This window comes from Podarcis tiliguerta (genome assembly GCF_965153285.1).
Source record: "Podarcis tiliguerta genome assembly, chromosome: 2".
NCBI lineage: Eukaryota > Metazoa > Chordata > Lepidosauria > Squamata > Lacertidae > Podarcis > Podarcis tiliguerta.
Genome location: NC_139535.1, coordinates 30,502,450 through 30,525,191, shown reverse-complemented (window position 1 = coordinate 30,525,191; position 22,742 = coordinate 30,502,450). Strand labels below are relative to the sequence as shown.

General features: G+C 41.3%; 1 protein-coding gene across 2 annotated transcripts in view; it reads left to right on the top strand.

Annotated features, from left to right (window-relative positions):
• The window catches only part of CNTN3 (contactin 3), a 174,464-nt gene that overhangs the window by 135,699 nt on the left and 16,023 nt on the right, over positions 1-22,742 (top strand). For both annotated transcript variants that reach the window (XM_083424905.1, XM_083424906.1), the window contains 5 exons: positions 9,452-9,579; positions 10,403-10,578; positions 19,197-19,314; positions 20,643-20,801; positions 20,908-21,057. In XM_083424905.1, coding sequence (XP_083281031.1) covers positions 9,452-9,579; positions 10,403-10,578; positions 19,197-19,314; positions 20,643-20,801; positions 20,908-21,057 — 731 coding nt within the window. The remainder of the gene's footprint in view (positions 1-9,451; positions 9,580-10,402; positions 10,579-19,196; positions 19,315-20,642; positions 20,802-20,907; positions 21,058-22,742) is intronic.

Here is a 22,742-nt window from a genome sequence, read left to right as displayed (position 1 = left end):
TAGCACAAATTGGCCTTCAGCACAAAACTGATGAGACGTTGTCATTGTCTCTGGAGATTTGATTTGTGCCATAGTGTCATCATAAGCAATATTTGAAAAGTGAGGCATGTACATAAAAGGAAGAATACATGGTAGAGATTCGTGTTAAGAAATGACTGGTGCTTAACAATGGGTCGCCTCCTGTTGTTTTCTAAATAAAATGCATTGTGAAGAAGTTGCAACGCCATAGCAAATCAGCAGACGATACAAATTATTCTGGAGAGTCAAAGTGGTGCCAAGGGAGCTAATAAAGCCAGGCAGCCTAGCAGCACCTTGACAGTTCAGAATCAATGCTGACAAATGCAAGGAAATGTGTGTTGGAAGGGAAAAATTGAACTACTCATGTACAGGACTAGGTTGTAATAAATTAACCTGTAACAGCTTAGACTGGAGCATCACTTGCGGAGAGTTCAATGGAGATATGTGCTCATTCTGCAGCAGCAGCAGTCAAAACAAAGTGAACTGAGAAATGAAGAACGAGATAGAAAATAATACTGGAAATCTCGTTCTGTTGTTACATAAATTGATTTTAATGCCCTTAGACCCTGAATGCTGCACACTGTCCCGATCATCCTAGCTCAGTGATATAAAGAGACTAAGGGATGGCAGGTGAAGATTCAAAAAAAATTGCAAAGGCATCCCTATGAACTGTGAGTAGGAAGAACTCAAGACTGATTTAGTCTGAGGAAGACTAATTGTATGGGAATCTCTAGGTACAGAAAAAGCATTATCAGAAGCTTAATATTTACCTAACTATAGCTTCCATTACTAGGAACAAATGAAAAGCAGTGCATTTAAGGCAGCAAGGAGCTTATGTTGACATACTACCATTAGCATATGGTATGGTTGAACCAACATTGTGGAGCGACTAGAGTGTTCTGTTTGGAACCAAACTGACAAGTTTGTTGTTATCCAGAAGTGTTTCATTGGGATTGTTGAAGGAAAGATGGGACATAACAATTGTTCTAAATGTGCCAGATTACTGAAAGGATTGAGATAAGTGTGGGTGGGGGGAATCCAGTATAAATAATTGTCAGTCGTGGTACTATGCACTATGAATGGAGAGCATGAGAAATGATTTTGAAATATACCACAAGAGTTATTTCAGCCAATTAAGGTAATTTCTCATGAAAAGATTCGCATAGCATCAGCATTCATAGTTGCAAGTTAGGTTATTTGTTTCGAGTAGAGTTATCTGTGCAGAAAACTACCAATTATTCTTATGTTCCCTTATTCTCTTTGACAAGCGTTGGCATGTCCTTCATTATGACTAGCAACCAAATGGTTTTACTCTGGAAAGACAAAAGCAATAAGGAAATGCAGAAGTAATGTTGTTTTTACTGCATCCATGTCTTTTGTCTTTGGTACGAGTATCCTAATGTAGGGGGAATGGTTTATCAATTCTTTTTATTTATTTATTTTATCTCAGACATTTCTATTCTGACTTGCCTTTTGCAGTGCACCAGGAAAAAGGTATTCATAAAACACTTCACTGGAATCCTTCCCTAGCCATTATGGTCATACATTGTGTGGTTTTTTAAAAAATAAATAAATAAAAATTGTTTTATTTTCTGTAGAGAGAGCAATTTAGACCAGGAACTGAAAGATGAAACCAGAGACCAACACAGCTTTTATAAAGCCATCTACAAATTTCTGTGACCATAGCCCTTATACTATATTTGGTCTTCTAGGAAGAATTTGTAATACTCTGATCATAAGGAAACCTACCTGTGATTAATTGCTGCGTAGGATTTCTTATCCATGAGCTATCCAACTAAGTCATCACACGAGTAGAACAAATTTTGCTAATGTAACAGTATTCAGCCCTTCTCTGCAAGCCCCTGCACCACTCCCAGGGCAGATTTTGGCATGTGTGGGCTGGGAGCTGGGGTGGAACAAATATTGTTGTTCAAGTAAAAGTGCAATCACTTAGATACAGCCCCAGGGCTTCAACAGCAGCACAATCCTCTACAAGTTTACTCAGAAGTAATCCCTTTAGAGTCCAGTGGGACTTACATGCTGGTAAGCGAACTGCAGCTTATTATACACTGGCAGTGTCCAATTCAATTGCATCTATCAAGAAATGAGGAAGAAGGTAAAATATGCAGAAGCTATTCAGCAAGTTGAAAGCCACTGAATTGACCCTTTTCCAGAGACACGTCTGCTTTTAACATTCCATTGTCAAAACACAGTTATTTTTATGAAGTGTTGTTTGTCTAGCCGTATGCCCCTGCTTGAGCTTGCATCATTGCTTTGGCTAGGAAAGAAACCCAGAGGGAAGTTGTTTCTTAAAAATACAGCAGCTGAATTTCTGACCTAAATCTTGCAGTGGCTTATGAAATGAATGTATTAGATTAACCCAGGATTAGCTACTTAATTAAAAGTGAAGTGTGTTCAAAGCAGAATAAAACTGTGTACATTCTGATGGAAGTACTCTAATTCTTTCGCTTCTTTGAAGTGGATGATCTGAAGGGCTGTGTAAACCCCCTTGTTTTGGGTGATGGACTGATCTCCATCCCAGCAGGAAGGCTCCCTAGCTCTGCCCTAACTTTACATTTCTTCATAGAATGCAGGAAAACAGTACTTGCACTTCTATCGGCTTCTTGCTTTACCTACACACAAGACTGCTTCCTTGGTAGAAGATGAGGTGGAGATGAGATCAACTTTTTCAAGTGATATTTTGAGCTTCTACTAATATATAGCTACGCTGGAAGTTTCTTCAGGGAAGCTAATTTATAGGGCAAAGCACTATTAAAATCTGGAGGGCACATAATCCCTGCCCCTTGCTCCACCTTGTACTTTCTTCATACAGTATTATGCTGACCTTTGGGTCAATGTACTGAAGAAGGTGGAGTGGGGGTTCAGGTTTGAGGCATGCTTGGAGGAAACTTGATTGCTTGGATCCATTCCAGCCTGGTTTCATGGCACTGAAACTGCCTTGGTCGCCCTAGTTGTTTTGGGTTTAGCATTTATTGGGAGAGAGATGGGGAGAGTCATTCTCTTGGCAGCTTTTGATACTGTCGACCATGGTATTCTTCTGGAGTGTCTCGGGAAGGCAGGAGGTGCTAAATAGCATGGAGGACAAGATGGAACCTTGTGGGACACAATAGGACAAGTCCTATAATGCCAAAGATTAGTCTTCCATAACTGCTTTCTTGAAATAACCTTGGAGGTAGTACTGGAACCATTGAAGAAGTGCCCCCATCTCTAGGAAGCCTCTGAAAGCTGTTGCCACGAGTGAAGTGCCATCAATATGCAGATAATATCCAGTCACATTTCTCTGTACCATCTGAATTAGGGGAGGCTGTTAAGGTGAAAGCATCATGTGGCTCATTCTCAGACTGGAGAGAGACGGATCTAGTGGGTGAGAAAAATGGGAGGTGCTTCCTCTCTTTTTTGAGTGAGTCATTCAAACTTGCCTCATAATACAGTCCCCTTTAAGCATATTCTTGTGCTATTCAGTGTCTGTATATGAACTGAGTTACAATCTCAGGGGATGCGGGTGGCGCTGTGGGTTAAACCACAGAGCCTAGACTTGCTGATCAGAAGGTTGGCGGTTCAAATCCCCGTGACGGGGTGAGCTCCCGTTACTCGGTCCCTGCTCCTGCCAACCTAGCAGTTCAAAAGCACGTCAAAGTGCAAGTAGATAAATAGGTACTACTCCGGGAAGGTAAACGGCGTTTCCGTGCGCTGGTCTGGTTCACCAGAAGCGGCTTAGTCATGCTGGCCACATGACCCGTACGCCGGCTCCCTCGGCCAGTAAAGCGAGATGAGCGCCGCAACCCTAGAGTCGGTCACGACTGGACCTAATGGTCAGGGGTCCCTTTACCTTTACCTGTACAGTCTCAAAACTGACATACTAGAAATCAATGGATACAAAAAGAATGTTGCAGGTTTTCTGTTCCAGCGGTAGTTTCCCAGGGTCACATCAAATGCTACTACAGAGGATGCCCCCATCTTCAAGATGGGATACCTAGGGAGCATGAAAGGCTCCCATGGGAAAGAGCAGTTTAAAAAGACTTGGTTCACATATGGTACTACATGCATAGTCCCTCTGGCCTCTGGAACCCTATGTTTTACAGTAACAGAACCTGGTTGCGCAAAAGAGCCATTCTGCTTCCCTTCTCCACTCCTGCCACATACACAAAAATGTAAAACATCCTGCGGCTTTGTAAAAGTGATATGAAGAAGAAGAAGAAGAAGAAGAAGAAGAAGAAGAAGAAGAGCTGTCAGAGGCAGCAGCATGCCTCAGAATGCCAAATACTTAGAATTTAAATCAGGACACATTTGTTCCCTTAATGTCTTATTTGTGAGCTTCCACTATTGTAGCAGAAATAGTGACTTGGTGGACCTTTGTTCTTTTGCAGTAAACTTCTCCTTATGCTCTAATGGAACCATTCACTCTGCTCTGCTTTCACAACCGTTGCTTTAGGTAGCATAGCTGGAAATAAAATGCTGTGCTAGCTAAAGGGACCTCTGGTTTGATCCACCAAGTCCCTTGGGCTCTTATAAAGATAATAGTTCCGACCTATAATTCCGCAGTGTCAGAGCCATGGATTTTGACAGTGTAGATTCTCGTGTTGATATATAATACAATGCCTTGCCTTGGTTTCTAGACCTTGTATACTTACAATACCCCCCCCCCCCAGTAGATAAAATGCTGTGAAAACAGATGCATATACTTTTTACCATGTTGCAAAACCATTCTATCTCTATTACACAGGGAGAGAAGTTGCTGTTTCACTGGCAGTTTTAGGATAATATATAATCTTATTGTCCAGCCATATTCAATAACTCTCACAAGATTCTATTTATAGTCCATTATTACTTTGCAGGCACCTAATAACAAGATGAAATTCCTATTAAGGTACTCTGTTTAATTCTAGTATGCAAAGCAAGGTTTCTCCTGAAATATTTTCCTCTGGTGTCTGTGAAATAGTTCAAAAAAGTTGGGTGATAGCAAAAAAGCCAATTACTTTTGAGCATCAGTATGCTACTCTTTGATTTCTTATACAGTCGTACCTTGGTTGTTGAACGCCTTGGTACTCGTATGTTTCGTCTCCTGAACAATTGAAACGCAGAAGTGAGTGTTCCAGTTTTCTAACTTTTTGGGGGATGCCGAACATCTGATGCGACTTCCGATTGGCTGCAGGAGCTTCCTGCAGCCAATCAGAAGCCATCCTTTGGTTTCCAAACATTTTGGAAGTCAAATGGACTTCCAGAACAGATTCCATTCAACTTCCAAGGTACGACTGTATTATAAAAGTCATTTCTGCTGTCTTCTGAGTTGGTTTCATCCATCTTCCCAAATGTTCTTACATATCAAACAGATATAAGCAATTATTCATGGTGCCTCATTGACATCCCAGTTAAACTGGAACAATTTGATTAAACATGTTTTGTTTCGTCCCATTGCAGCTAACATGACAGCATATGTTCAAACCCATAAACTTTAGCTTAAATAAAGGATCTTTAGGAACCATTGATATTTTGGTCCCATATTTATTTCAGCCATCCTGCTATAATTATTTAGGAAGATTCATATTGAAAATCTGTTCCTTCTGAAAGAAAGGGAGAAAGATTTCCGATTATGTATGTTTGCTGATGTGCCTGTATACTTGATAAGCATGTTATTACGGGGGAGGAGAGGCATTTTGATCCTGGTAGTTAGTGAGGCCGCAGTTCAACTTTCTGCAAATGTTAAGCATTTATTACAGTTTCATCAGTGTTTGTACCCCCTTCAAAGTCTACCAACAGTCCACTTATAGCTGCTTAAAATTGAAATATAATATCTGAAAGAATAGGCAGAGCTCTTTAGGTACTAGACATTTCAGTAGAGTATTGATAAAGAGAGAACCGTACTGTAATCCATGTCTTTCACTTATAAGTGAAGCATAAAAACTAGGCCATTTCTAGTCATTTTTAAATGAGTGCCATATTAGACTATGTGGGTTATTTTCTCTCTTAAGTCATCAAACACTTACAATTGGACTGGCTTCTCTTTCAAGCAGGAAGGGTTGTTGATAGCAGATATGTCAATGTCTTCTTTGTAAATCAGCTTAGATAGCTCGTGTAAATCAGCTTAGATAGCTGGCTTGTGGCAGGTTTCTTTGCTAATAAAGGCCTTTTTTAGAATACATACTTTCTGCCATTGATTTGCTTTGTGTATATCAAAAAGGGTGATACTTAAATATAGGCAGTTGAAACATACAATATCAACTCAGACACGTGTTTGACTTCCAAGTACCTCAAAGTACCCTACATTGTGTATTTTAATTAAACAATAGGCATTGGTGTAATATGCCAGGTCTTCTTTCTGTGCCAACTCAGTGCTGCTGTCAACATTGTTTTGCATTGATGTGGCAAAGCCGATAGATGTGAACCACTAGAATCCTCTAAAAATGGAATTTGAGACTGTATAGCACCAACCAACCACATACTGCTGTAATCTGTGGTACTTATGAAATGCATCAGTCATTTTTCAGTTCCATTCATAAGCAGCTTTCAGAGGTGCCCTTGAGAGCAAAGACAAATTTTGTAGCACAGATTTAATGCACAGATAGCTAACTAGCAGCATGAGAGGTAGATCTAGTCCCAAGGTAAGTTTATCTGGTTTTTTCCAAATTTTAATCATTTCATCTGGAAGGAAAAGAAGAATACTCAATATAAATTTGGGGTGGAATTCGAAGTAGCACTAAGGAGACCACTCCATCATTGCAAACGTTTCAGCTTGCCATACAATCTCCCCCTCTTCCACCACTTACTGTTCTGGGCATTCTCACAACACCCTAGACCTGTGCAGGGGGAGAAGAGCAGGGAAACCCTTTTGCACTAGTGGGACTCATACTGGTTCCAGCTTTAGTTGAATCTGTGCATTAGTCTGGAAAGTGTAATACAGTGGTACCTCAGTTTCAAACGTAATCTCTTCCGGAAGACAGAGTTCCAAAACATTCGAAAACCGAAAACTCAATATGGAAGCCTCAAAATGGAAAACTCAATACGGAAAACTCAATACAGTGGTACCTCAGGATGCGAACGGGATCTATTCCGGAGCCCCGTTTGCATCCTGAATAGAACGTAAGACGCATCTGTGTGTGCGCGGGTTGCATTTCACTGCTGCGCATGCGCGTGACGTCATTTTGACTCTCTGCGCATGCGCGAGCGGCGAAACCCAGAAGTAATGCACTCCATTACTTCCGGGTCACCACGGAGCGCAACCCGAAAATACTTATCCTGAAGCATATTTATCCCGAGGTATGACTGTACAGAATGTTCAACTTCTGAGGTGAGTTCAAAAACCAAAGCATTTACTTCCGGGTTTACAGCGTTCAAAAACCGAAATGTTCGTCAACGGAGACGTTCGAAAAGCGAGGAACCACTGTATATAGTGCTTTTAATGGTTTTATCCCATTCACTCCCCACTACTGTGGCTTCCTCCACTACCACTTCATCCTTTAGTCTAGCATTCTGTTCCCAAACTGGGTGACCAGATGCCTATGGGAAGCTCATAAGCAGGATGTGAGTCTAACAGCCCTCTCCCTACATGTGATTTCCAGCAACTGGTATTTAGAGGCATAGGACCTCAAAACACTGGAGGGGGAACAGGAGGCAGTAGTAGTCCAGTGAAGAAGCCAGCAAAGACTCTGAACCAGTCTCTGCTTGTTATGAAGGCACTCTTGCAGCATGCAGCATGGCTGAAGTACCATGTGCTTTCCTATTGCATCCATTTGTAGCCTGAATTTATTGCTTTCTTACAAACCTGCATAGTGCAGCTGAGTGCTGGATGAGAGCTGGGGCCAGTCACTATCCGAGAATGATAAAATAGGATAGGGGAGAGCTCTGCACTCTGCCATGAGGTCCTTAGAGGAACAGCAAGATATAAATGTTGGAAATAATAAATCCAAAACCCCTTAAGCTCCCTTTATTATTCTGGAGCTCTTTTCAAGAACTTTCTGTTCCACCATTGGGTAAACACTGTAAAGCAGAGATGGAAATGAGCTGAGGAAGTATTATCTCATGCCATTGCTCTTCTAAAAGCAACTCCCAGCTTGAACTCATCTATACTAAAGGGTTACATAATTATTATTTTCTCAGAGGAGTGATTAATTTTAACGTTTTTTGTTGCTGCAAGATAGAGCTAAAAGGACAGAATGTAAACTAATTTTTGAAGTCATATATTTTCGGCTTGCATTACCATTTCATTCACCTTTTAGAGGATTGTGCATTAATCATACAGCTTATACATAACGTTTTCCCTTCTTGAATATATGTATCTGACTGCTGCTTGTAAAGTATTCTGCAGTTAACAAGACAAAGGGGCCCGGTGCTCCCTGTTCTGTGCCGCACACTTGCTTTGTCCAATGCACTTATATATCCAGGTATTGTATGCTATGATTATTCCAAACTGAAATATGCCATAAATTGTGGGCTTTAATTTCCCTTCATTTCCTCCCTTGATTTCTCTGATGCCTCTTCCTCCCTTGACAGTCTTACCTTCTTCCAAAAAATCAAAATCAAAATCCTTCTCCTCTGTAGCTTTATAGTAATATCCATTACGACTTATAGCCACTGTGTGCAAAGCCTTTCCCCCTCCTGTGTGGAACAATCCTGTGGTAGTGGTCTTTTCTGACTCTGTAAAGTAGCCCGGTGTATCCCAGAAGTTGATGGACTCAGCTCCCATTAGCCCAGCCAGCATGGTCAATGGTCAGGAATAAGAACATAAGAAGAGCCTTGCTGTTCCTTTTTGTCCAGCACTCTGTTCTCACTGTGTTTAAGTAGATGCCAGTGGGAAGCCCAGTAGCGGGACCTGAGTATAAGTGCGCTCTCCCTTGGAAAGGATGACTTTCGTTGCTGTCCAACAAGATCTGGAGGGCACTAGAAGGTGGCTCTAAAGAACACTAGTCCAGGAGTTTATTTAGTTTGTTCGGGAAGCTCTATTCACTAGTACAGTCCAAAATACATCATCTGAAATTCCTATTTTCCAGACCAGCCTTTCTCAGCCTTGAGTCCCCAGCTCTTCTTGAACTTCAACTGTCATCATCCCTGACCCCTGGCCATTCCACTACAATAGGAGTTGTAGTGCATGTTGAGAAAGGCTGACCCGGACTGCTCCTCTCTTTATAACCTTTTCAATAGTTGGAGAATTTTAAAGGTTTTGGGTTGCTGTTTTGCTGTGTTTTCACTTCACATAGGCACAGCATCTCCAAGGCTTGTAAATGTAGGGTTGATGAAGCTGCCACATAATTTTCTTACTCTGTAGCCAGAGGAGGTTGGAATAGAATGTATTATTTCACTTTCTCTTAAGAACATTAGGGAGCTGCGTGTGTATGTGTTGCAATTAAAGCATTTAAAGAATACACATATTTCTCTTTGCAAAGCTACACTCTTTTTTCCCCATCTCTCTTATTTTTAGAATTTCACTATTAAAAGATGGAGGCCTCCGAATAGCTAATGTGAGTAAATCAGATGCTGGAAGTTATACTTGCCTGGCAGAGAACCAGTTTGGAAAAGCTAGTAGTTCAACTAGCTTATTAGTTACAGGTAATTAGATAGCTAATTGTCTATCAGTAGCAAATTGTATGAACTGAGAAATTTGTGAAACAGACATTCCAGTTTTGAATTTTCAGTTTACTTTCAATTAGTACTGCATGCACAATTCATGTGAAATATGTAATCAGTGCTCTTGCTAAGCTCATAGGAAAATGGTTTTATATATTAGACTGCTTATATGGAATGCTCTATCTTTCAGAGTTTTTTATATGGTGACGTTTCAGCTTTTTCTATGAAACTTTCTGATAGCCTCCATGGACAGCCATATGAAATCTCTGTTGCCTTAATCTTAGTCTATACTTGACCATGCATTTGTGGAGAGGGAACAGGTTTACTGTTTTGAAATGGAACTAATTTTTGCTTTAAAAATATATATGACAATTCCATTACAAAAAAAAAAAAAAAGCAGGAAAATTGGGTTTGTGTCAAGGACAGTACTGGAGATTTGAAATGCTTTTTCATAATACATAAAAAAGTGCATTCCATATCCTCTGGTTGTCATTCTCAATCCTCTCTTAGGTTTTTAATTCTGCAGTATGTTTATGCCTATATTTTTTCACAGTGCATTCTTGTTTCAAAGGCAGATTTTGCACAGTTTCCAGTTTCATCAGATTTCCCCTCTACTGTTGAGATGTTTTCTAACATTCCTGAAAGATTGGAAAATCTTTGAGGCAGGGAAACTGTACTTAAGTCTTTGACTCAGTTTTGTGTGTGCGTTGTATACAAAATTATACTTTAAAAAGCACACACAACTATTCAGGAAAGTAGAACAGTAATTCAGACAGCTGAAACTGACTCTTCCTTTTCTCCACAGAACCAACTCGGATAACTCTGGCACCTTCAAACATGGATGTTTCAGTAGGGGAAAGTGTTATCTTGCCCTGTCAAGTTCAGCACGATCCACTGCTGGACATTAGTTTTACATGGTATTTTAACAGCGCATTGACTGACTTCAGAAAAGACGCATCTCATTTTGAAAGAGTAGGTGGGGTAAGTTGTAAAGTATTTATTTATCTTCTGGATTTTACTAAACTTAGTACGTTTGTAGCTTTTTAATGACAAAAACAGTACATAACCATTAAACTGCTAATGATAGTGTGGGGTTTGCTGCATATTATTAATGGATTCGACGGTAGAGGAATTTCTGCAAAATAAATCTCACCTTTTTATTAGTTGTAGAAATGTACTTACAAGTGGATTGAATTTACATATTCTCTTTTGCAATAGCCCATCCATTTTGTCAGGATATTATTTTGCTCCACTCATTTATATACCCTTTTTGGGGTTTGAACATAACACCTCCCGTCCCTGGAAGATATAGCTGCTCCTGTTATGTCTAGGATGACTCCTACCATAAAAACTTTCTTGTAGTTTATGATCTGCTTTGGCGGCTCTGTCACAAAGGTCCGGTTTTCATGTCACAGTAAACCAGAGTATGGCTTGTCATGATTTCCTGGATGTTCTGCCTCCTTAATAGTTGCTCACACCCACTATGTTCCTATCCAAGTTTTTAGATTAGCCCAAGACCACAGCTAAGGGATCATAGTTAAGCTATCTTCTTAATCACAACCTATAACCTTGGGACAATCCTTGGCTACAAATCATGTTTGAGGAAGAGGGACCTTAAACCACAATCCTGGGTTAAGATGGCGCAGCAAGTGGCCTAAAAATGCCTGAGAAGGTGCAATCTCCTCCTTGGGAACCAGCACATTTGTGCCAAGCCATGGCTTAGCATGACAAGCAAATGCAGCCAAAGTGAGGCTAATTGCAGAGAACATTGGGCAGGGGCTTTGCCAGTGATATACCAGCTGTGGAACTCCCTCCCAAGGAAGGTTAGAGTAGCTTCTTCTTTAGTTTTAGGCAAGCTATTAAAACTTACTTGTTCTTTGTAGCTTTTTATTCTGCCCTTTCTCTTTAAATGTGCATTTTTCTTGTTCCGAATCTGTTCCTCCTAATATTGCTTTGAATGACAGTTTTTGAATTGTGTGTTGCTTGGCTGGTGTGCTTTTGAATTTATGCAAATTCATAAATAATTTTATGAATAAATAAGAGAGTCCAAGTACCCATGGAATTGTGCACTATATTCCCCTATAAAGTTTAAGGCTAAATTGGACCTGACATGAATCATATGATCGTGTCTCTCCCCCCCCCCCCCTTTTACTAAACATTATGCTTTTTTCTGCTTTTCTTTTGCTACATTCAGCTGGGGGGGGGGCAATCCAAATTGGGGCAGTGGGAAAAGGAGCAGGGAGATTTAAACTTTCTGGCCACACTTTTACAACTTATTTGCAGAAACAAAAACAAAAAAAATGGACTCGTTGGCAGGATTTAAATAAGCATTTAAAATTTTATTTACAGAGAACAAGAAATATAACAGGTGATAACATGGTATTATGTACAAACAGCAGAATGCAACATTTGATGTAATAAACCAGAAGTTGGGGGAAGTCACAGGGAGGGGGGAAATTGGAAAATGAATGTTAAGTAATGATATTGGATAGTTGTTATCAGAAAAGAAAATCAATAAAAAATGTTTTTTAAAAATAAACTTTCTGGCCATACTGTGGCACCAACGGTAGCCTCGCTCCCAGGTAAAACAGCAATCAAGAATGAACTCTCCTCTTGTTATAATGAAACTATCGTTTTTCCTTTTTTCCCCCAATGAAAAAGACTAAAATTATAATGAAGTTATATCTAATTATAAGACTGGATTGTGATAAAATGCCATGTTGGTACTATACAGCTTTATTCCACTAATTGCTAATGGCAGGAATCCAAAGCACTGCATGTAGTGTTCCACATACGTGCGTGGGCCAACTTTTTTCACTTCCAGTCTGCCAGCAGTCAATTCCCTCCCACATCTTTTAAAACAAACAAACAAAGCAGAGGTTTTTGAAACCTCTCCAGCGCAGCACCTCTTGAGGCCTTGAAGAACTGGGAGGCGGGGAGGGGCAGGGAAATCTCATTACCATCATACCTAACTTAAACCATTTCAAACAAAACCTGGCCTCTTTTCAGGTGGCCGGGTGTCCTACCCCAGTGTTAAGCATCGTTTGTTAGAATTGTTTTATTCAGCTTTTATTTTAAAGGGTGACGTCTTAACGATTAGCTGACAGGGGCTGATACAGTGAGTGTTCTTTCAGAATGAGACACAGCTTACTGTCTCCTGCCTTGTTAAACTTCTCACCCTGGTTTCTAGCACCTGAGATGCAGCACCCATCTTCTTCAACTAGTACTGCAGGTCTTTTCAAGCCAAAAGAAGAAGTCTTGGGATCAGGTTGTGTGACCGCATCCTATTACGCTAGGCTTTCAGTTCTAGCCAGCGCTGCCTCCTTGACTTTTAGAACTGCATTGCTTGAGAGCAGGGTAGCTTTTCAGAGCACGTATGCCATGAAGCTGTTGAGGGAAAGAGGGCTGGAATTTCAAAGAGAGAGAAGCTACTGAGAGGCTTGGACGCTTAGACATAAAGACAGATCAAGTGATCGCTGCTTGACATGTGGCAGAAACTTAGCAAGTTGAACGTGTTATCCCAGCTTCTAAGCCCCACTGTATTTCAACTTCCACACCACCTCTGAAATAAAGATATAGGAAAGTGAATGGGTTGTGCTGTGGGCCCACAGGGTCTAACAAACCCTGAGCAAGGACTTTCGCTTGTGCAACAGGGCTTTACACACACACACACACATACCCTCTGAAATTGACTCTTGGGGAGTCAAGCGAACCCCAAGAACGGGGGAAAGGGAAGGGGGATTGTTTCACCTAGCAAGCTGCAATGCTTGTGCAAACAGAATGATTGGTAGAGGGTGACGTTGAATTCTACTTCACAGTAGACCTGGGCGATATATCAGTATATCACCCAGGACAGCTTTGATGGGCAGACCACAATGGCAGCTTCACTCAGCAGTATATCGCTGGTGAAACGGCTGCTGCTTCTGAGTCCTCTTTCCTTCAGCACATTGAGCACTGAAGGAACAAAATCTGCCGGTGCTGGAGGCAGAAGGATTCAAGCGGTGGCGGTTTCACCAGCAATATACCGCTGAGTGAAACCGCCACCATGGTCTGCCCCTCATACTGGCAGAGGGAGATACTTCTGGTTCCTCCACTTCTTTAAGCTGCTTGGCTGAGGAGCACGCCACCGCCCTTGTCTCAGCCAAGCAGTTTTATGGAGCCTCCAACTCACCATCATTTTGCACAAGCCAACTGCGCAGGGGGGCTCTGCTACAAGTGCTCCCGCTTCCCAGCTGAGGGAGCCCAAACCCAACTCCTGCTTGCACGGGAGCAGAAGCTGGATCGGGTCTGCTCAGCTGAGGAGGTGCAGGCTCCGTCACACTTTTCCATTGAGGGGTTCCCGGCTGCCTTCCCCTCAATGGAGAAGTTTAAAGGAGCACCGCCTGGCAAGGCTGAGGCTGCATCAGAGGCAGTGCAGGCACTCTCAGATGGAGCTGCTGGGCTGCTTCCGCCTTCCACCTTCCGCGACCCCAGCCCCTGTTCCGTCCGGCTGCCTTCAGGTGGCGCAGGGGCTCTGAGCAGCGTCGATTCCTCTCCTACTTGCATACAAGCAGGAGCGGGGTCAGGGATCTCTAAGCTGGGAAGCAGAGGCTTCACGCTCCCCAGCTGAGCAGCCTCGATTCTGCTCCTACTTGCATGCCTTGTCCCCAGCCCGCCAGATGCTGGGCTGAAAGCACCTCAGGTCCCACCATGAGAGCTGAGGCAGGTTCTCCCAGCGCCTCGTCAGCTTGTTTCAACATTGCGGTTTATCGCCAAACCGCAATGTTTTGCTGGTGATGCATCACAATATTGAAAACCTAACATCACACAGCCCTACTCCAGACATTTATTCCTTTAGATGTCTGCTCCGGAACATTTGTAACTAGTTAAATCCAGTCCAACGAATGCACAGGTGTACTTCCTTCCCAAGGTGAGGTGAGCTCTGTGGCGATCACACAGGGTCCCCGGATGTTTCACCATCTATTGATCCCTGTGCCACCACTTTATTTCTCGCTGCCACCACCCAGGCCCTACCTGGTACAATACTGAGTCCAGTCAGGGTTAAATTGGAACATCAACTTTTGTTTATTTATTGCAGTTTAACAAGCTTGTGGCTTCATAAACAGTATCAGTCAATTACATTGATGGGGTGCCTATCCAGACCTATAACTTCCACTACCTGCTTTCACTCACTAAACCACCACTCAGATATTTTCTTGTCTTCCTAGCCCCTAACTATTCCTGACTCAGCTTATTTCACTACACTAACTCAACCTACCCACAAACTCTATCCTAATTCACTCCCACTCCAGCCAACCTCCCAACAAACTCCTCCCTTTGCCCCTCCCAGAGCTAGTTTTATAGTCCCTCTGACTCCACCCCCTGGGTCCTGATTGGGTAACCTGTTTAACTATTTCACCTCCAGCACTCTCATAATAATAATAATAATTTATTATTTATACCCCGCCCATCTGGCTGAGTTTCCCCAGCGACTCTGGGCGGCTCCCAATCAAGTGTTAAAAACAGTACAGTGTTAAATATTAAAAACTTCCCTGAACAGGGCTGTCTCTCGTGTGTTAACGTCACAAGCTCATCTCTTTAAAAGCAGGGGATTAAAATTAGAAGTTTTGCCCAGATTTCTCCAGTACTGTGGGAGTGAACTACAGATGGTCTTTGATAGCATATGCTAATTGAGGTGACACTTCTTCAGAAAAGCACACACGAGACAGGCTAGAGAGCACACACGCATGCAGGCAGGTATGTATAGTCCTTAAATATTACATTTTGCCTGGTGTGTAGTAAGCTAGTCTCCACCACCACCACCACCACCACCCCAGATGTCCAAGCAAGTAAGGATTAAACAAAAATTGCCTTACCATTCTCTTGACAGATTATGCACACAGCTTCTGAACTGTCAACATGCTGCCTGTATGCCAATGCAGATATCACTGTGTCAGAAAGCCTAATATCAGCTGAAAGTGGGTAGACATCAGTATTAGAAATGGTTGCAATGTGGTTACTGGTTTTGATACCACCCAGACTGCTGGTGATTTCTGTTTCAAGGGTCAGCGTAGTGCCGGTCAGGGAAGGTGACCTTCCTGTCATTGTGACTTATCCACAGCAAGACGTGTCTAATTTCACTGGCTGAAGATGTGAATGAAATCTCTCCAACTGCCAGGATTCCAAGAAACATTGGCAGTTTGAGAGCATGTTGCTGCACCATTTTTGTAGTGCTTTCACAATACCCAATACTGAGTTACACAAAATGCTAAGGCTTTGGTAGCACATCCTTGGTGATACGGTGAATGATTAATATTGGAATTCAACTTTCACTCTCTCTCTTGCCAACATGATATTGTTCACTGTGATTAGATACAGCAGTGTTTTGTCTATTCAAACTTGTAACCGGAGAGGTGCACAAGCTTATATATAGAGTTTGACAATCCCACAGGCAAATTTATACTTAGTGCAAGATTTATTTCAGCAAATAAATTACCGCACTGGAAAGGGTGAATGTGGGTGTCTTAGCCTTGAGGGTCGCTTTACACTGTCACTTCTCACTGTTGTGTGAATTTATATGTTGTGCTCTCTGGAAGAATTTTGAGCCGCAGTTTTTTACACCAAACATCACACTCTTTCCCATTAATTGTATACAACACTTTTTACAGATATTTCAGCTTGTATTAAACATAGAAATAGTCAATCATAACCAGGTACTTAAGTTTTCAATTAAGCTAGTCACTTCAAAAAAACTGGCAAGGAGAATATTACATTTGGCTTAAGACACTTTCTTTTAGATATGACGTGACTTTGCATTTTTGGAAAGCAAAGGCCACTGAAAATAATTTAATCAAAAGATTAAAGTGCTGCTGATTGAGATCATAAGGGAAACAAAGCATCTAAACCATATCTAGGGAACTTTTTTGAGCCTGAGGCTTGTGTTTCCTGATTGCCAGTGTTCCAAGGTCCTTATGTAAGTGGTGAGTGGGGCCAAAAAGTTGACAAGGTGCGCGCATGAACATGCATGCATGCACACCACCCATGAATGCAGCACACATAGTGTGCACACACCACCCCCAAAACGCAAGATCTTTCCTGCAATACAAAGAAGCACAATAATTAACATTCCCTCTTTCCACCGGTTCATAAAAACTCTCTTACCGAACCATCCCACAACAAACGAGAAGTCTCCATCCAAAAAAGACCCAATAAACTCTTTGCAACAAAGTCAGCATTTCTTTTTCTTATGAACGTGGCTTCGTGCTTAAGAAACTCTCAGTGGGTTGTCCTGTTATCTTCTCTCTCTGTCTCTCTCTCTTAATGGGATTGATTTTTGGCTCTTATGCACTGCTGTTTTTGTAGCCTTAGAAAAGAAAATGCTTGCCTAACTCCTGTCCTCTGTTTAGTTGTTATTCTTCGTTTCTTTCATTATTTATTGTTGGTGTTATAGATTGTGAACAATCAAAATAAATTACTGGTGGTTTCCTGTAGAAGCATACATGCACAGTGTGAGATGATTTTATTTGACAGAAACACACAAGTGTCTATCTGACACTGATGCATTGTTAAGGGTCATACAAAGTGTGATGTCTTGAAGTGTGAAGTCACAGTAGACATTTGTGCTTCGGGAAGATAAAGTTTTGCAAGTTTGAAAAATGAGACACAGAGAGAGAGAGAACCACTTGCCAGCCTTCTGTCACTGGAACTGGAATTTTTAATGCTTCTAAGAGCTGCTCTCTTTTTAAGGAGATCCTCATTACAAACATCTCTGGATAGAACAATGAGTACTCAAGTCATTTGGCTTCTTTTTTTTATAAGGTCAATTTTATATTTGCTGCGCACCTGTCTGCCCAATTTGGGGCTGGATGCTAGTTTCAGCTAGTAATTGGGGGCATAGATAATATCGGAGTCAGATGGCAGGCAGAAGGTTAAATTGCTCAGGCTAAAGAGAAGAAGCAAAGACCTGGGATAATAAGAGACACATTATCCCCATGGATAACTTGGCTGGTTATGTAGTTAACAAGGCTCAGACTGGGCATGGCAGGTGACAGGTGTTTTGTGCCCATAGTACATGGTGGCACCCAGTAGCAGAGGCCTGGCCTTCCATACCTACTCCTCTGTCTTTTGCCTTACTTGCACAGGCAGAAAAATGCCAGAGTTTGGCTACCGGGACTCCCAATTCAAAGTCCCATGGTATCCTTAGACAGAGTTTCTTCCACTAAAACGAAAGTTTCTCCCTTTACATCCAGGACCCTTTGACCCTTACTTAGAAGCCAATCCGGGGTTGGAGTTGTTTTGTTGTATGCTTGCTTTTAGCATCTTACATTTGTACTTGACATTTTTATTTATTATTTTTACTGTTAACTTTCTATACTGCCCTTCATTTGAGGATCACAGGGCAATTCACAAAATACAAAATACAAATACAAAATGGGAACACAAAATACACAATAAAACAAAAACAAACCAATAACACCCCCTCCCACAAACACATTTAAAAGGCCATAGACTGGTTGAAGAGGAACGTTTTCACCTAACGCCTAAAGATGTGGAATGAAGGTGCCAGGTAAGCATCCCTTGGGAGAGCATTCCACAAGTGGGGAGCCATAGCAAAAAAGCCCCCATTGTTGTGTTGCTGCCGTCTGGACCTCTTGTGGAGGAGGCGCATGAAGAAGAGCTTCAGATGATGATTGCAGGGTCCAGATCAGTTCATAAAGGAAGTCAGGTCACATCCACAATCTCAGTTCTTTTATTCATCTAAATTTAAAGGGCACCTTTTTATTATTCCCCTCCAGCTTTCTCAGAATTCCCCAGGGAAGCAAATCTAGCTACTGAAAATAATTTCATCTTCCTCTGTCATATTCTGTTCTATCTCTGTTGTGCATGCACACGCTAGTGCACACTAGATAGACGGCATTCCATGCAAGCAATTATTTATAGAAGTGTTACTTCAAAGCTGGTTTCTTCCTCTTGGGGACAGGTTGCACATGCTGTCATGCAAAAGGTTGCAGGTTCAGCCCCTGATATTTTCAGTGAGGGCTGAGATGGGCTCCTGCATGAAATTCTGGTGAGCTGCTGCCAGTCTCATGTCAACAGTAGTGAGCTAGATGGACCAATGTGTTGAATGGTTTCTTTAAATGTAAAGGTTCATCATTGTTCCACTCGATGTGTATGTCTTTAAGGGGCCAGAGCAAAATAACAAGACCCAGCTTTACAGCTGTGAAACATAGCAGGTGCTGCTGAGTTGTACTAATTAAGCTGTGTCAGCAATTGGGTGTAGTATATAAGGAGGAGCACCTAGCTCTCCCATTACCCTGGGGGACGGGTTGGTGGTTGGGTCTGGTTTGTTTGTTGATGTATTTAGTGTAAAAGGAGTTTTTGTTTTTGTAATTAAAACCTTGTTTAAGTACTTTTTGAGTCCCTTTTTAATGCATGGTCTCCCCAGCAAGCTCTCTGCAGCGTTACCATACTGCAAATAGCCAACATAATGATCTGACTCAGCACCAGGCAGCTTCCTCTCTTTCTCTCTTTACCTGAAAAAAGCCAAACTCTGTTGAACCAAGAACAAGCAAGCTAACTGAATATAAATTTTAAATATAGATATATATTTATCTGAACAGAGTGCATCGGGAGACTTAATGATTAGGAATATCCAGCTGAAACACAGTGGAAAATACGTGTGCATGGTGAAGACGGAAGTGGATAGTGTGTCATCTGCAGCAGATCTCATAGTTCGAGGTATCTAAAGTGTTGTATCTAAAGTGTCAGACACTGCCTTGCAAACCTCAAGAAAGTGTTCCTTTTTGCCATGTTGATTTCCTGCTGGTTCAATATGTACATTGAGATTTAGCAAGACCAGCAGTAGTGACAGAAAGAGAGAGACTGTATGTTGGAACTCTGGCTGATGTCCCTGTCAGAGAGTGCTAAATTAGCAGTGGTGGGAGATAGTTTCTGAATGTTTCTTACTAGCTTCCCATAGGTTTCTGAGATGTTCCTCCTACTTCCTGAGATCTGAGGAAATGAACAGTACACAATACACATATTCAGTTTATATGTTGGGGGGGGGGGTTGCAAACACAGCAACTTGCTGCTATTGAAAGCCCAATTGCTACTTAGTCTCTAGCAATGAATCAGGGAAGTTCCTAAAATTATATATTTTGACAACTATCCAGGATTCTCTCTTTTATATATATAGATTACAAGCTGCAGAAGTATTTTAAACGTAGGATGGGATTTAACTAAGTTGTTTTGTGTATGGAATGAGGCCTACTCCTGCAGTAAATCTTCTGGAGGCTGGCGGGGGGGGGGGACCCAGCACAGGTTTAGGGGGCACAAGGGAGAGGGGGAAGGTATTATTGTGCAAGTATACATCAATTCACACTGTACAAATTAATACTAATTTGGATGAAATTTGTCTTTATGTGTTAAAGTGAATGTGACAATCTTCATCCGTGGCTACACTATTTTACTTAAAAATAACATTAGCTCTTACTTGATGTTCTCTGTGTGTTTTTATTTTAAAATGTATTTAAGAAGAAGAAGAAGAACACAGTAGTATATTTTGTAAACTGAAGAAAATCCTTATTTCCAGAAATGCTTAAGAAAGCTTTCAGGGTTAAATTGCTGTCCAGGGTGCTGATGCGGTTTTGTGCAGGGGAGAAATGACTACCAAGCGAACATCATGGCAAAAACTGCTTTAGATAACAAATTGTCAAACCAAAAAGATGTATTAGCAGATTAAGGCAGGACATCAAGGACTAAAGTAAAAGACGCTGATTTGAAAAGGTAGTGAAAAGTTGCTGAATAAAGGTCCCCGGAAGAATACATCATCTGCTCTCTGCTTGTGAAACTGCTGTTTCAGAACTTGCTTTTACAACTATAAAATAACCAAGCAGGAGTTTAGTAAATGTAAAAAATGGCAGTTTTATTGCAATCTAAATTGTTTTCTTCCCCCCACAGTGCTGGCAAAATAGAAATCAGCTGGCACTGTGTTTAAAGATTTGTAGAATAAGTGCTGCCTTCATAACACCTTTCCAATTTAAAAATCTAATATCTTATTGCATTAGGCTCACCTGGACCACCGGAACGTGTAAAAGTGGATGAAATAACAGCTACCACAGCCCGGCTTACTTGGCATGAGGGCTTAGATAATCACAGCCCAATCGCTAGTTATACGATACAGGCCAGGACACCCTTTTCAGTGGGATGGCAAAGAGTCACAACAGGTAGAGGGAAATATTTTTGAAGTGTTTATGAAGACTGCATTTTAATATTTTATTGTTATGGAGGAAACCAGGAATTTGCAGTTTCTTTCAAAATACTCTGTTACAGTTCCTGATGTCATTGATGGGAAGACGTTCACAGCCACTGCAGTAGACTTAAACCCTTGGGTTGAATATGAATTCCGTATAGTTGCCAGTAACAAAATCGGAGGTGGAGAACCTAGTTTACCCTCAGAAAAAGTAAGAACTGAAGAGGCAGGTTAGTGGGTTTTTTGTTTGTTTGCTTGGTTCAATTGATGCAAGTTCAGTGCAGCAGGTTTTCAAACCTTTACATTTTTTTTTTTTTTTTTAACTTTTGTAAAATTTGATTTTTTCTGTTTTTATGCAGTTCAAGAGATGAGTGCTTGGCACTCAGTGACTAACCAGATTTATAATACGCAAGTGCTTGTGTGCTCAGACAACTTTTACATGAAGTTACATATTAATGCATATACTGAAAACCTTCCCCTTGTACTAAATGATGAACTAGAGAAGCCAAATTGTAACAGTGGGGTGCTTGCTGCAGTCCTGAATTCTGTTCCGTCCAAAGTAAAAAGTGTCACCTATCTGTTCTGCTAGAAGTTGTTGCCATAGCACTGCTTGACAGAATGGCTTTTGCTGGCATGTCTAATGCTTTGCTTTTGGCACCACTGAACATTCTTAGGTGAGGCATAGCAAAGCGCATATACTGTGGACCCTCACATCCTAAGATAAGGAAAACCAATTTCAGTCACCACAGGTTGGAGATTACTGGAGAAGGTCACTAAATAGTGGTGTTTGATGTGCAGCCCTGGAATATTTTAGGTAAAGGCGAGAAATAAGCCTACACAAGAATAAGAAAATTATTCCACAGTATTGCGGCTTTGCCATTGATGTTTAGAAAGTGGAAAAATTGTGAATACAAGTGAAGATCAGAGTATTCTTTGCAGTAGTCAAAACAACTTGTTTATATAGTTTTAAAAAATGGTAAAGAATAAAGTAGGTTTGTGTGAGTATTGAACAGGAGCACTCAGATAGAAATTGCTTAACGATTGTTTTTTCTTCTTCTGAGACTCTGCCACCCATGCTGACAAGGTGACTGCAACCTTTATGTAATGCTTGCACATGCTTCACGGGGTTCCTTCTCTGTAATACATACATATATTTTCTCTCCTTAGAATGTGATTGTGCAGTTTAATCAGCAGAGCACTGAAAAGCAGGATGTCATAATTCTACTATGATAAGAATTCAGAATGGCCTTCTTAATTTTTGTGCAGCTTTTTTTAAATTACTGGGCATAAATGTAACATAGAAACCAGCTCTGTCCGTCTTTGAGCTACAAGAATTCAAGCACTACCTGGGAGAAATCTGCCAGTCGAGCAGTACTCATAGAACATACTCAGCACTTTGTAGACTTTGTCTGAAGAAGGGTTCCCTTCTTTCAGGAGACTTAGTAAGGTTAAAAAAAAAAATTAATTCACTTCTGAATATTAAGAATGGTTATTCCCACTAATAATGAATTTTGACTGTTGAGCACTCATTCGGGTGACTCCAAAATAAGATAGTGGCTTTTAGATAAGTTGGGGACTCCCTATGAACACAGAAACATATCAGTTTGTAAATCAATTTTAAAAAAGAAGTAGTTTTCAAAGAAAGCAGAAGCCAGGCAGTCTCTGTGAGTCTATTCATTTGTTGCTGGCATCTGTCTTGAGTGACAATGGAGTGTGCCTCCAGGGGTGAAGTCAAATTGCTGCATTAGCAGCACCAAAGTGACCTCCCCAGGGTTGCAAGCCTAGGAGGGCAGAGAAAGAGAGGAACTGACCTGCTTGAACCCTCAACATTATAGTAAATATCCTGGAGAGGGAGAATTGGGGCCAAGAGAGATACAATGGTACCTCGGGTTACATACGCTTCAGGTTACAGACT